Genomic DNA, 13,002 nt, shown 5'->3' on the forward strand with positions numbered 1-13,002 from the left:
CAGTGGCAAAAAGGAGACCCTGAAATACCTGGAGGCGGATGAGGTAAAAGCTCCTCTCCCCAGACAAGGGTGCTTGGCCTCTTCAAATAACTAAAGCTGCTGTTAGGTGCAGGTTTTCCCAATAAATCCAGGGCCCGCGGTGATTTACCAAGAGCCTTGGTTATTGGCAACAGCAATTTCACGTACCCAGAGCAGCACTGAGAACAAGCTGTAATTTAGAGCTGGATTTATTTTGTTTGTTCTACAGCAACAAACTCAGCAAATCATAAACTCCCTCTGAGATGAAGAGAGGAAATTGACAATATTTATGATATCGAGAGGCGGAGAAGGGCCTGACCAGGCCTTTGATTTGTAACTGAAACTTCTCCTGGAGGCTCCAGCCAAGGACACAGCAGCTGTCCTGGGCCCCAGGGAGTGGAGCTCAGGCCAGGGTTGGGGATGAGGAGGGGTGGGTGTGCCAGGTGGCATTGCCAGCCTCCCCAAGGGGATGGTCTGTGGATCCCAGAGGCAGGACGTTGCCCTGTGCTCATGGGAACAGATAGCAACAAGGCAAGAGCCGTTCTCAGATTATATGCTTCCTCCGGTAAAGGCAAGACCAGCTTGTGAAAACTCGTGGTTCTCCTGGTCTGGACATGAGTCTGTCATGTACTATGACATTCTCACACATCTGAGGTTTCAAACTTGCACTTCCGTCTGTGTACTCGATACACCAGTGCTACCTTCTCATCTTCTCCGGAAGGAATGGGGAGCAAAAGTAGCTGCACCAAAAATTCCACCTGATGTTCGAGAACCAAGATCCGATGCTGCAAAGCACATTAGGAACAGAGGCCCCCCGGCCTTTCCTGATGGCTCTCCCATAGCTCCCCCCTTTCTGTTCTTTTTATCGCTCCCCCAGCCCCCACTCCCCACGCACCCTCACCCTCTACGCCTCCCACTAAATCCCTCCCACCCCAAATCCTGGCCCCGATCTTCCTAAAAGGCAGCTCTCATTTTATGCTCAGAAAGCCAACGGGATCCCAGCCTGACTCCTGTGCCAGATCATCAAGGTGGCCCATCGCCTGGGTCCACCCCCCCCATCAACTTTGTCCTTTCCAACACACGTGCCCTACTGGCTCACCAGCATCCTGCCTGGTCCCCCCTCCAAGCCACATCATCTCCTCCTCCATTTCTACAACTAAAGAAATTGACAGCTCTTCCCAACTCCTCCTCTCTCTCGAGAGAGAGAGATCGAGATTGGCAATCCCGATCTCTCTCTCCATCACGCTCTATTGGCTTCCTCACTGTGGTTCTGTGTGGCCCGGGCCGCGTCACTTTCTGCCCGTGTACCATGAGGCGCCAAGACCAGGTCATCTCCGCATCTCCTCTGCTCATCATCATCATCGAAGGCCCCCAGGGGGACGGCCTCTGTCCTGCACGGCCTCTGGGACATACTTGGCCTGAAAGCCAACCAGTGCCTTTCACTGTCTGCTGATTCCCCAGCAGGGAGGGAGCCAGCTGCCTACCAGCGTGGAGCAGGGGCCGCGGGGAGGCTCACCCAGGCTCTCAATCATGACATCCAGCGCTCTGGCGGCGGCAGCATAAATCCCTGCGTTCTTGGAATTGAGGTTGTCTGCCACAGCGATGATGACAGACAGCAGCATGGGGTGCAAGCTCTCTCTCAGGAGGGGATCATCTCGGCGAGGGACTCCAGTGCCCACTGGTTCACTTTCTTGTTGGAATCCTGAAGCCTTGGGGTGAAAGCATCGAAGACCTATCGAGGGAATAGAAACCCAGAGCCCGTGGGAACCCAGGCTGAGCAGGAGTCCCACCGCCCAGCTAGCCGCCCTCGGCAGGGATTCCTCCTGCATCCCTGACAAGGGCCATCCAAGCTATGCGAGAACATTCCTAGTGATGAAGAAGAGCTGCCCTCTCAGAGGACAGGGGAACAAGAGGGCGAAATGATTGTATACCAAGTACTCGTTGAGGGCAAAGAGCCCAGAGTATCTTGTTAGGTCCTCTGCCCTGGCTCAGGGAGTGCTTTTTTTGGTTTGGTTTGGTTTTTAGGGCCACACCGGCGGCACATGGAAGTTCCCAGGCTAGGGGTCAAATCGGAGCTGCAGCTGCAGCTGCCAGCCTACACCACAGCCACAGCAATAGGATCCAAGCCGCTTCTGCGACCTACACCACAGCTCGTGGCAACATCAGATTCTTAACCCACTGAGCGAGGCCAGGTATCAAACCCGTGTCCTGATGGATACTAGTTGGGTTCGTTACTGCTGAGCCACAACAGGAACTCCCACAAGGAGTGATCTTAACGATCCATGAGGCAGATATTCTCATCCTCAGTTTACCACTAAAAACAGAACAGGAGTTCCCGTCGTGGCTCAGTGGAAACAAATCTGACTAGTATCCATGAGGACACAGGTTCAATCCCTGGCCTCACTCAGTGAGTTAAGGATTCAGCATTGCCGTGAGCTGTGGTGTAGGTCACAGACGCGGCTCGGATCCCACATTGCTGTGACTGTGGTGTAGGCCAGATGCTATAGCTCCGATTTGACCCCTAGCCTGGGAGCTTCCATATGCCAAGGGTACAGTCCTAAAAAGACAAAAAAGAAAAGCAGAACAAAAACTGAGGCTGAGAGGTTAAATGATTTGCCCATACCACACAGCTGGTAAAAATATTTAAACCTGTGTTAACTACTCTGCTATGTGGCTTGACCGTCAGCAGCCTCAATCCTGGAAGAGGCAGGCACCTGCCCTCATGTCTAGTCTGTGAAAGGGCTTGGGCCTACTCCAGACCCACCTGTCCAGCCATCTGGGCACAGTCCCCTGGCCAACTGCACCTTGTGTCCCCCACACCTCACGTGCATAGCTAGCTCAGGAGCAGTCCTCAGCCACCACATCCTCCGCTCTGCCCTCCTCCCTGGAAATCCGCTAGAAGGATGAAAGATGCCCAGGACATCTGAGTTGTGCCAAGACTGCCAGCAGGAGACACGGCCCTTGCCCTCTCGGCCACTTCCAGATAGTCTTATGGCATCACCATGACAACTGGATAGCAAGTGTCTGGCTGGCTCCCTTTACCCTGAAGGGTCTAGTACAATCTCCAGCCCTGTCTTCCAAATTGACTTTGCACCCACAGGAGAGCGAGAGGACAGGGTGGGGGCAGCACACACCTGGACCAGGTTGGCGGTGATGAGCTCTGGCTTGGCCTTGCAGTGCTCAAGGAGCCGCCCCACGCCTTCCATCCGAGACTGGTACTCCTTGGCCTCCAGCAGCCGCGTCAGCTCCCGCAGCTGCTCCACCGTCTCCAAGCCACCCCGCGTGGAGGAGCGCAACCCCGCCAACCGTGGGCCATTGGAGCTGAGCCTACATGGAAGGAGTGTCTGACCTGGGCAGCCCTGGGGGGGTGAACACAACCCCCAGAGAGGTGGGGCGGAAACAAGAGCTTCACCTGCAGCTTAGTCCACCCCAGCTTCCCCTCCACTTGCTGCCTGGGGACACTCTGGAAATGCCTTTTCCTCAGGGAGCAACAGCCATTTGCCTAGAGCTCCATCCCCTTGTCAGGGGGGCAGGGCTCTCTCTTCCCACCTTTTTTTCTCCTTTCAGGAGATACCTTAAGAATGGGGTGAGGGAGCTCGGACTGCAGGGTTGGAAATCCATGAAAGGAAGACTGGAGCACATTTAATCTAAGAGTGGGAGAAGGTCTTGCCAGGAGCCTGTATCCTGACTCCTGGCTGTCAAGGCTCTGCTCACACCCCTCCAGTGACTAGGGGATGCTAAGAAGCCCTGTTGTCTCACCCTGGAATCACATGCCCATCATATTCCCCTGGCCCGATCCTGCGGGCATACAAAACTCCCACCCCACCGCCAACTCAGAGCCTGGGTCTCTGAGCCCTGTACCGGGTCCCACCCCGCAGAGCCCAACTCCGACCTCCATCCCTACATTCCACACTCTCTGCCTACCGAGTGCCGAGAACTAGGCTGGATGTTGGGAACAATGAGATGAGAGATGCGCTGTTTACGCCAGGGAGCTCACAGACCAATGGGAGAGAGAGGGCTGAAGAACGGGGCACATGGGGCAGAGGGGCGGAGAGACCTTCTGGGAGAAGGGGACAGGTGAGTCAAATCTTATAGAATAAATGTGTTCCAGGGGCAGATGGCACCGTGCAAGCAAGGGCACGGGAGGGAGGGAGAAGGCTGAGGGCCAGGAGATGAGTGAGCTTCTGTGGTCTGGCAGAGAAAGCACATGTGGAACAGACAGCAGGAAGTTGCCCTAGAAGAGGTGGGCAGGGGGCTTCACTGGGAGGCCAGCTAAGGAGTCCAGACGTGGTCCTCCTGGGACATGGCAGAAGGGGTCTGAGTTTTAGGCACAGGAGTGGCTGTCAGATTCCTCTGGGGTCTCGAGATCCTCCTAACTCCCACCCTTTCACCCCTTGGCCCATTCCTTCCACCTCTGCCTCTAGATTAGTCTCCCCTGGTGGGAAAGGCTCTGCTGAATGAATGAGACTCAGCTCTCCCAGAGCCTGGCCTGTCCCACTTACACCAGTGGAACTGCACCGACACGGCCAAGACGGCAAGAGCCCACTTCCACCAGCAGAGGCTCCCGAGCCGGGATTTGCTCTCCCCAGTATTTGGATGGGGGAGCCCATCCTATAAATTCCCTGGGAATCCTGCCGACCCGACTGGGGCTCAGTGGTAGCCCAGATGCACAGCCCCCTCCCAGAGGCACGTCGGGCCTGGGTCAAGCAGCAGGCTGCCATTAGCGGTCTTGGACGTGGAGCCCCAGAGAGAGCAGAGCTACGGTACCCGTCCTCGGTGGGCAGCCCATTCTCACACACCAGCAGGCTCCGCGATACCTTGCGGCCTTTGGCAGATGCAAGTTCATCAATATCTTCTATTCCCTTGAAAAATACACACAGAACATGAGCCAAAGGTGGTGGGGGGACTGCCAGACATGCTCATCTAGACTGTCACAAGAGCAATGACCCCTTCCACCTGGGGGAGCTTCGGAGGGCACAGTGGAGCCTTCCAGAACACTGGGAGTCAGGCCAGGGGTCAAGATCCCCACTTAAAAGATGAAGGTAAAGGGAACCAGGGAGCCTCAAGGGACACAGGCAGTGGAAGGCAGAACTGGGTCCCAGCACCAAAAAGGAAATTCCACCTGTCAGGAGCCGTGGATGAAATTAAAGCCTCCAGAGTGGACTCCCCACTCCCCTGATGGTTGTGAGGGCTGCAGGCTGCCAGGCTCAGCCCTGGTCGCCACCCCAGACCAGCTCACACCGTGCCACCGACTCACCCGCTGCTTAATGGCTGTCATGACCTTCCGCAGGTCATGCGAAGGGAGGGACTGCTTCAGGAACGCATCAAACTTTGTGTTGGACATCAAGATATTCACCATCTTCCGGCCATAAAACCTGCCACCGGAGAAGGAGCAAGATAAAAAACCGCTACAGAAATGTAACATAAATTTGCTTTATAGCTTTACACTTTTTTTCTAATTAGAGTAAGAGAACTTTAAATACTTCTTCTAATGATGACAGTAATCCTCACCCCGTTAAAAACTAGATTCATAAAAGAAGAAACATCAATCATGATCCCATTACCGAAAGGTTTCATTATTAAGTTTTTACATATTTTATAGTCTTTTTCATGCATATACATTTTAGTTGATACCAGAATGTATATATAACTTTTACCCCAATTTTTTCACTTTATCATTAATCATCTTCTCACGTCATCCTTTTTCATGGCTAAATAATATTCTGTGGGGTAGCTATACCAAAATGTACTTAACTTTTTTCTAGCATGAGACATTTAGAAGTCTGAAGAAGGGTGCAGCAGGGCAGTATAAAAAGGAGTGGTCAACTCTACATGATAAACAGCAGTGGGCAGGGGAAGAAAGCAAGGAAGGCTTCACTGAAGAGGTGACCTTGGGTTGGGATTCAACAGATGAATAGGAGTTCACAAGCAGGATGGGATTAAGGAGTAAAGAGAGGAGGGCAGACATTCCAGGGTCCATAAAACAGTCTGGGAGACATGCAGGTGTCTGGTTGAGGGAATAGCAGGCAGGGACTAGACCCAGAACGAGAACAGACTGGAGAAGAAGGTAGGGTCCAATTTAGGGAGATGTCAAGGAGTTGGGTTCTAGCCTGCAGGGAGTGGGAAGCTGAGGAATGATCAGATTCGCATTTTGGTCAAAATGTCTCTGGCAGTGGAGGATGGATCTTTAGGAAAAGGCTGGGGGGCTGTGAGACGTATTAGGAGTCCTGACAAGAGATGCTGAAGGCCCAACATGAGGTGGGGGGGGAGAGCAGATTCAAGAGCTGCTAAGGAAGATGAAACAGCAGGTAGCTGATTGGAGGTGGAACTTGAGGCATCTAGAATTACCGTATTTCACTCAGCCTCAAACTCCACTCACTCATTGTGAAATGCACCATTAATTTGTTTTCCACTAAGGAAACAGAAAAAGGAGACCCTGGTGATTTCCGCTGCCTTTGGTGACACGGCCCCGTGTGGGCAGGCCAGCCCTTTGCACACTATCTCAGAGGCGGAAGTAACACCTTCTTGGGGAGTGTCCTTCCTTCCTTAGGTCGGGCAAAGAACCTGAGGGGTGCCCTGTAAGAACCTGTGGGGTTTTGTCATTTCTTCAATGAGGAATGTTTGCATTAACATCTAAGTGATACCCCATCACTCTATTTCCATGCCTCTTCTCATGTACAATCACTCTTAATTTCAATGCCAAATAATAGTGGAATATTTCTAAGACATTTTATTTTATTTATTTATTTTTTTGTCTTTTTGCTATTACTGTGGGCCGCTCCCACGGCATATGGAGGTTCCCAGGCTAGGGGTCGAATCGGAACTGTAGCCACCAGCCTACGCCAGAGCCACAGCAACGCAGGATCCGAGCTGCGTCTGCAACCTACACCACAGCTCACGTCAACGCCGGATCGTTAACCCACTGAGCAGGGGCAGGGACCGAACCCGCAACCTCACGGTTCCTAGTCGGATTCGTTAACCACTGCGCCACGACGGGAACTCCTCTAAGACATTTTAAACAGTGATGAAACTCAACAATTCTCCACGGCGACCTTTTTTTTTTTTGTCTTTTTAGGGCCGCACCTGTGGCATATGGAGGTTCCCAGGCTAGAGGTCGAATGGGAGCTGTAGCCACCGGCCTACACCAGAGCCACAGCAATGCCAGATCCAAGCCACATCTGTGACCTACAGCACAGCTCACAGCAAAGCCGGATCCTTAACCCACCGAATGAGGCCAAGGATCAAACCTCGGTCCTCAGGGATGCTAGTCAGATTTGTTTCTGCTGAGTCGCAATGGGAACTCCTCCAAGGTGACTTCTTAAGATAAAAGGCTAACCAGCAAAGAAGGCCTGATGGTATAATTCTTACAAGGTAAACTGTAATTCAAAGGTTAATACAATGAGCAGCAAGGATCGAGTTTGTGACTATGGAGTCCCTTTGTTGGCACAGCAGAAACAAATCTGATTATTATCCAAGTTTGTGACTATATAGGTAGCAAAACCCAAGTCATAATTGTTCCCTGGCCAACAACAACTGTGAGATGCCTAGGATTCTAAGATATTAAAATGTGGGGGAGGGAGTGCCCATTGTGGCTCAGTGGGTTACAAGCCTAACAGTATCCACGAGGATGCAGGTTCAATCCCTGGCCTCACTCAGTGGGTTAAGGATCCAGAGTTGCTATGAGCTGTGGTGTAGGTCGCAAATGCGGCTGGAATCCCATGTTGCTGTGGCTGTAGCTGTGGTGTAGGCCGGCAGCTTCAGTTCCAATTCAACCCCATATGCCACAGGTGCAGCCCCAGAAAAGTAAATAAATAAATAAATAAGAAGGGGGGATGTGTTAGAATCAATGAAATATGGAATCTTCCATTTTGCATCTTAGATGACTTAGTAAAAAATAGTGACTTTTAACAAGACGGGGCTCACAGAACGAAAGCAGGTTTGGGGAGAAGGCAATGAGTCCATCTGGGGACAGTCTGCACTAAGGATGACAGGGGACATCCCAGTGATGGGTCCTAAGGAGGCATCACAGAGATGGGACAGACGTTCAAGGAAGGGCTGGCCTGGCGGGATTCAGGGGGAAGCATCGGAATTGTTGTGCCTGGAGCCGCAGGAGGGGATGGCACCACTCAGAAAAAGCTGCAAGAGGGGGACAAGGACTGAAGACCCCTCTGCAGCTATGGCATCCGGGGGGGGGATGGGGAGAGAGGCACAGAGGGGCAGGGAGAACCAAGGGGCGCGGGGCCATGGAAACCAGAGCATAGGGTTCGAAGAAGGAGACGGAAGGGCATTCAACACCATCCAGTGTGAGAGACAGGTCAGAACGGAGAGGGGTTTAGATCTGGAGAGAGACTAGATCTTGATGCCCATGCCCCACCTGCGAAGAACAAACCAACCCGAACCTACTTCCCTGACGGTATTCCTCCTTTCTGTAAATGGTACTACCATTCTCCCAGTGTTCAGTTTAAAAACCTAAGCATCATCTTTGATTCCCCTTTGAAGTCCTCACCACCCATCTGCTATTGGCTCTGCCTTCAAAATAGAGCCCAATCCATCCCCTCCCCCGCTGCTGCCAGCCTCCAGCACCTCTTGCCCAGACTCCTGGGTCGCCATCTGCCCGGCGTCCCTCCCCATCCTAGTCCCTCTCCCCCACAATCACTCCTCCAGTGAGTGTTCTGAGAGACTTTTTTTTCTTTTTTAAATCAAAAGCTAGCAAACCTGTAAAGAAGCACTCAAACTCAAACGTGTTAACCACCAGGAAGTGGGGGGAGTTCTCTGAAACAACGACGAGCTAGCACTTCTATCCATCAGACAAAATGTGAAATCCAGAAGTTGCAAGGTTTCAAGCATGCAGGCGCCTCGGCGCTGCAGGAGGGAGCAGAGGGGCACGGCACGCAGGAGGGCTCCCCGAAATGCATGGGCTGCCTACGTGCACCGGGCCCTGACCTCACTTCTGCTCTGGACCAATTCCCAAAGACACCCTCCTGGGGTCTGCCGGGAGGCATTTACGAGGACGTGAGGTGCAGCGCTGCTGCCTGGGGAGGCTGGGAGGAACGCATGCATCAGAGCCCTCCAGGGTGCGCCCTGGCATGGGCCAGGCCTTAGGGCTGGCTGGCTGCCTAATCCGCCCTGGGCTGGCCAGGTCAGCCGTCCCTGGCCCATGGCCCTGCATTACCTGGTGTCCTGGTTCGAGTCCTGGGCCAGCCTCACCAGGTTGTGCACCAGCATGTCTGTGCTGTCTCTGGTGCCTGAGAGAAGCTTCTCAGCACCTATCTGCTCCAGGACGACCGAGAGGTGCTCGGCAGTGCATTTCCGGACTAAGGGGTTTCGGTGGCTGAAAGGAAACACAGTCATGGGCAAGGGCTCAGCCAAGGAGAGGGGGTGGGGGTCCCCACACTGGCACACATGGACCTACAGCTGTGCCTCCATGTCTCACGCCGCAGTGGGCTCCAAATTCTGTCCTGCGCAGGTTATGAGGAATCTTCAAGGAAAGAACAGACCCCTCCTGACCCTGGAACTAAGGATGTCGGCAGGATAGAAGGCACAGGTGATGTCCCCAGATGCACCATGTGCCCACCGACCCTGTGCCCTCCTGAGCTCATGTTCCACCTTTGCCTAAACGCACTCCCCACCTTTTCTCCGCCTAGAATATTCTACCTCTGCCTTCTGAGCGCCACTCCCAACCCCGGCAGAAAGAGTGCTCCCTGGGGTGGCACAGTCCTCGTCCCCTGGAAAGTACAGAGGCACCCCGTGGCACCCAGTCTCCCCTCTTGGGAATCCCCAGTGCCAGGCACACACCAATCTCAGCACTGCATGGGAGTTATTGCGCATTTGTTGAGCTGAACCGAGAAGAGTAGAGGGTGATTTCAGGGGGAAACCCGAAGTCTCCAAGGAGGAACCCATCCGGATGCCACCTCTCTCTTTTTCACCTTATTCAATGTGAATTCAATGTGCCCACAGTCCATTAGGTGACTCCAGCCCCTTTCTCCCCCTGGATGCCAGCCCCGTGGAACACAGAGGGAGGCTTGGGCTCTCCCTACGCTGCGTGGTCCAGGGACCAGCACCATGAGCATCTAAACCTGAACCTGAACCTGCAGGGTAGCACGACCCCAGGGAATTCGAATGCACAGCCCCGGTCCAGGCTCCCCTGGTTCTTGCTGCCAACAATCACTGCCTCAGTGTGTTGAGGCACCTCCCTGCTAGGCGCCGTGCTACGTGCCTTTGACTCAGTGTCTCCTCACCTGCCTCAGCTACCACTGTGGTCATTGTCCTGTGGGTGAGGAAGCAGAGGCTTGGGGAAGAAGCCAGAGAAAAGGGTAGGTCATTTCTCCCGAGTTAGCAAGAGCCACAGTAGGCACTTGAGCAGCGTTAGGGGGGCCGGCTCTGCTCTGCGTGCTCGCTCATGAATCAGCTCCTTTACTCCTCACCGCTTTCTTAGGATCCCCATTTTACAGATGGGGAGAGCGAGGCATGGGGAAGTGAAGTAACAGTCCGGGATGTGAACCCAGACAACCTGGCTCTGAAACCCACTGGCAAAGGCCCCTTGGCTGCGACAACACACCCTGGGTCCTGTGTAAGTGTCAGCGTCGTGACTGGCAGCTCTTTCACCCTATGGGAGGAGGGGCTTGGGAAATGCTTCTGCTTTTGCTCTTGATTTTGGCTTTTCCGTTAAGGAAACGCAAATCGGGCTGCAGAAAGGATCCAAGAGCAGCTGGCCCCTTCCTCCTCCCCAGAAGGCCGAGGGGTACCAACTGGAGTTGGAGACTGTGTGCCTTGTTCTCCTGATGGCCCAGATTTCATCAGAAAGGGGGACCCCTTCCCTGGGGGAGGGGGAAAGCGGCTCCCTGGGCACAAGCCGAAGGCTGCTCTGCTGCCCTGCCTCCTGGGACGCGACCATGGCCCTGTAGGCTTCCCAGGATTGAGCAGAACCTCAGCTCCTCTCCCTTCCCAGCTGGGGCCCAGGGCTGCCCTAGCTCCCCTCATCATGCCCAGCCTGGCCCAGGAGGGGCAGGAGAGAAGCCCCCGGGGAGAGCAGGGGCCGCCTCCCCCAGGTGAATGCACGAGGCACCTGCTCCATCTCCCTGCTCCTCTCCCACCTCAGGGCCTCTCTCTCAGCCTCACCTTCCCAGGCCACCCCCACCCCTCAGACAACCCGCCTGCCTCCGCGTACTAGATGCCCGCCGAGGTCAGGGCCACCAGGGCACGGGCCGGGGTCACGTGCTCCACCATGGCCCCAGGGACCGGTTGGCCGCTCTCTGGATGAACTCGCTGGTGTTCCCCATCTTCTGGAGCAGGCAGCGGGTGATCTCCTCAGCCTCCTGGTCCATATTCTTCTTCAAGGCCCGGAAGAGGCCTCCCAGGGTGCTGATGGCCAAGCGGGACACCTTGGAGCGGAGGTTGGTGACCTTGAGGAGAGATGGGAGGGGACCCTGCAGGACTGCCTGGGCGGGGCCAAGGGCTCCTGCCCAAGCGGGGCGTGGAAAGCACTTCAATTCACGTTCAATGTCATTTCACAAGGCCCTCGCCTGGAACAGTCGATACTCAAGGTGGGGGGCGCTGCCTCCACTTGTGATAAGATGCTTCTTCTTTTTTTTTTTTTTTTTGGTCTTTTTGCCATTTCTTGGGCCGCTCCCGTGGCATACGGAGGTTTGCAGGCTAGGGGTCGAATCGTAGCTGTAGCCACTGGCCTGTGCCAGAGCCACAGCAACACAGGATCTGAGCCGCATCTGTGACCTACACCACAGCTCACGGCCACGCCGGATCCTTAACCCACTGAGCAAGGCCAGGGATTGAATCCGCAACCTCATGGCTCCTAGTTGGATTCGTTAACCATTGAGCCATGACGGGAACTCCTAAGATGCTTCTTATTACTCCTCGGAGCCTGGCCAGGAGCCCAGCCTGGAGCCCAGCCTAGGCCAAGCCCCAGCCCCACAGAGAAGGGGTTTGGGAAATGTTACCGCTGCCCAGAAGTTGGAGATCTGGCCCAGAATGCTCCATCCCTCCACAGGCATTCTGAGTACAGAGGACAATGCAGGGCCGTGATAAACGGGCACGGAGGATTCCGACTGTTTCAATGCCCAGAGATTAGAAATAAGGAGACTGCAGGCCTCAGTTTTCCAACCTGAGAAATGGGTGGCTGGCTGGGAGCTGAGAAATAGGCCGGGGATGCTCATGTTCCAGGAGCCATGGGCCCTCTGTCGCTGCTGCGTGGCCCGCGCTGAGCAGCAGCACAGGGGAGGGGGACCTGCTGGGGGTCGGGCAGGGTACACAGGACACAGGAGGCCTCACCTCCCCAGTCACGGCCAAGGACACGTCATGCAGCCTCCCGGCGAGGACCTCCGAGTGACAGGCCGCCAGGCGCTGGATGCTCACCAGGCCCTTCTCCTTCATCTGCCTGAGAAGCAAGTCCAGGCCTGTCACAGGCAGGGGGGAGGGAGGAGCCCCTCCCGCGGCAGGCCAGGCTGCCTACGTCACCACCACCCCCTCCACGGCGGGGAGGGATTCCATGGCCTCAGTGGCAGGGCGTCCTGGCGTGACACCCAGGCTGAAATCCGAACAGTCCAGTACAAGCCATTTTACGGGGCCCGCGGTTCATCCCCACCCAGGATGAAAGCCCACCCCCAGGACCCAGACGCAAAGCCAGCACCTTCAAGAGAAGGCACTTGAACATGAGATTCGAAGACAGAGAGGCCTTCCCGCAAATGTTCTGGACCCCGGGTCATCGCCCTACTCAGGGCTAAGCCTCAGTGGGAGGAGCTCTGGGGCAGAATGAGCTTGACTTAGAGAAACCAAGGGCTGTGACCTTTCTTGGGCCCCAGGGAAGCTCTGCAGGGTCTCATCAGACTTTCCAGGCCTGGCTGTGGTGCACCACAGAGCAGCGCACAGGGCTGCTGGAAGGCCCAGGGCACACCTGGGTGGCCACACACACACACCCAACAGTCCTCCTCCTTGGCGCCAGGGCCAGCAGTGGGGAGGCAGACGGGGCAG

The 13,002-nt window shown here is 55.0% G+C and overlaps 1 protein-coding gene across 1 annotated transcript in view; it reads right to left on the minus strand.

Moving 5' to 3' along the window:
• TOGARAM2 (TOG array regulator of axonemal microtubules 2) overlaps nt 1-13,002 on the minus strand; it is a 59,625-nt gene that overhangs the window by 11,802 nt on the left and 34,821 nt on the right. Inside the window, 9 exon segments of the mRNA XM_021087671.1 lie at nt 1,535-1,669; nt 1,672-1,750; nt 3,153-3,345; nt 4,786-4,880; nt 5,276-5,393; nt 9,191-9,349; nt 11,186-11,249; nt 11,252-11,420; nt 12,304-12,409. Of these exon segments, the coding sequence (XP_020943330.1) occupies nt 1,535-1,669; nt 1,672-1,750; nt 3,153-3,345; nt 4,786-4,880; nt 5,276-5,393; nt 9,191-9,349; nt 11,186-11,249; nt 11,252-11,420; nt 12,304-12,409 (1,118 nt within the window).

Source organism: Sus scrofa, chromosome 3 (genome assembly GCF_000003025.6).
Source record: "Sus scrofa isolate TJ Tabasco breed Duroc chromosome 3, Sscrofa11.1, whole genome shotgun sequence".
In the NCBI taxonomy this organism is placed as follows: domain Eukaryota; kingdom Metazoa; phylum Chordata; class Mammalia; order Artiodactyla; family Suidae; genus Sus; species Sus scrofa.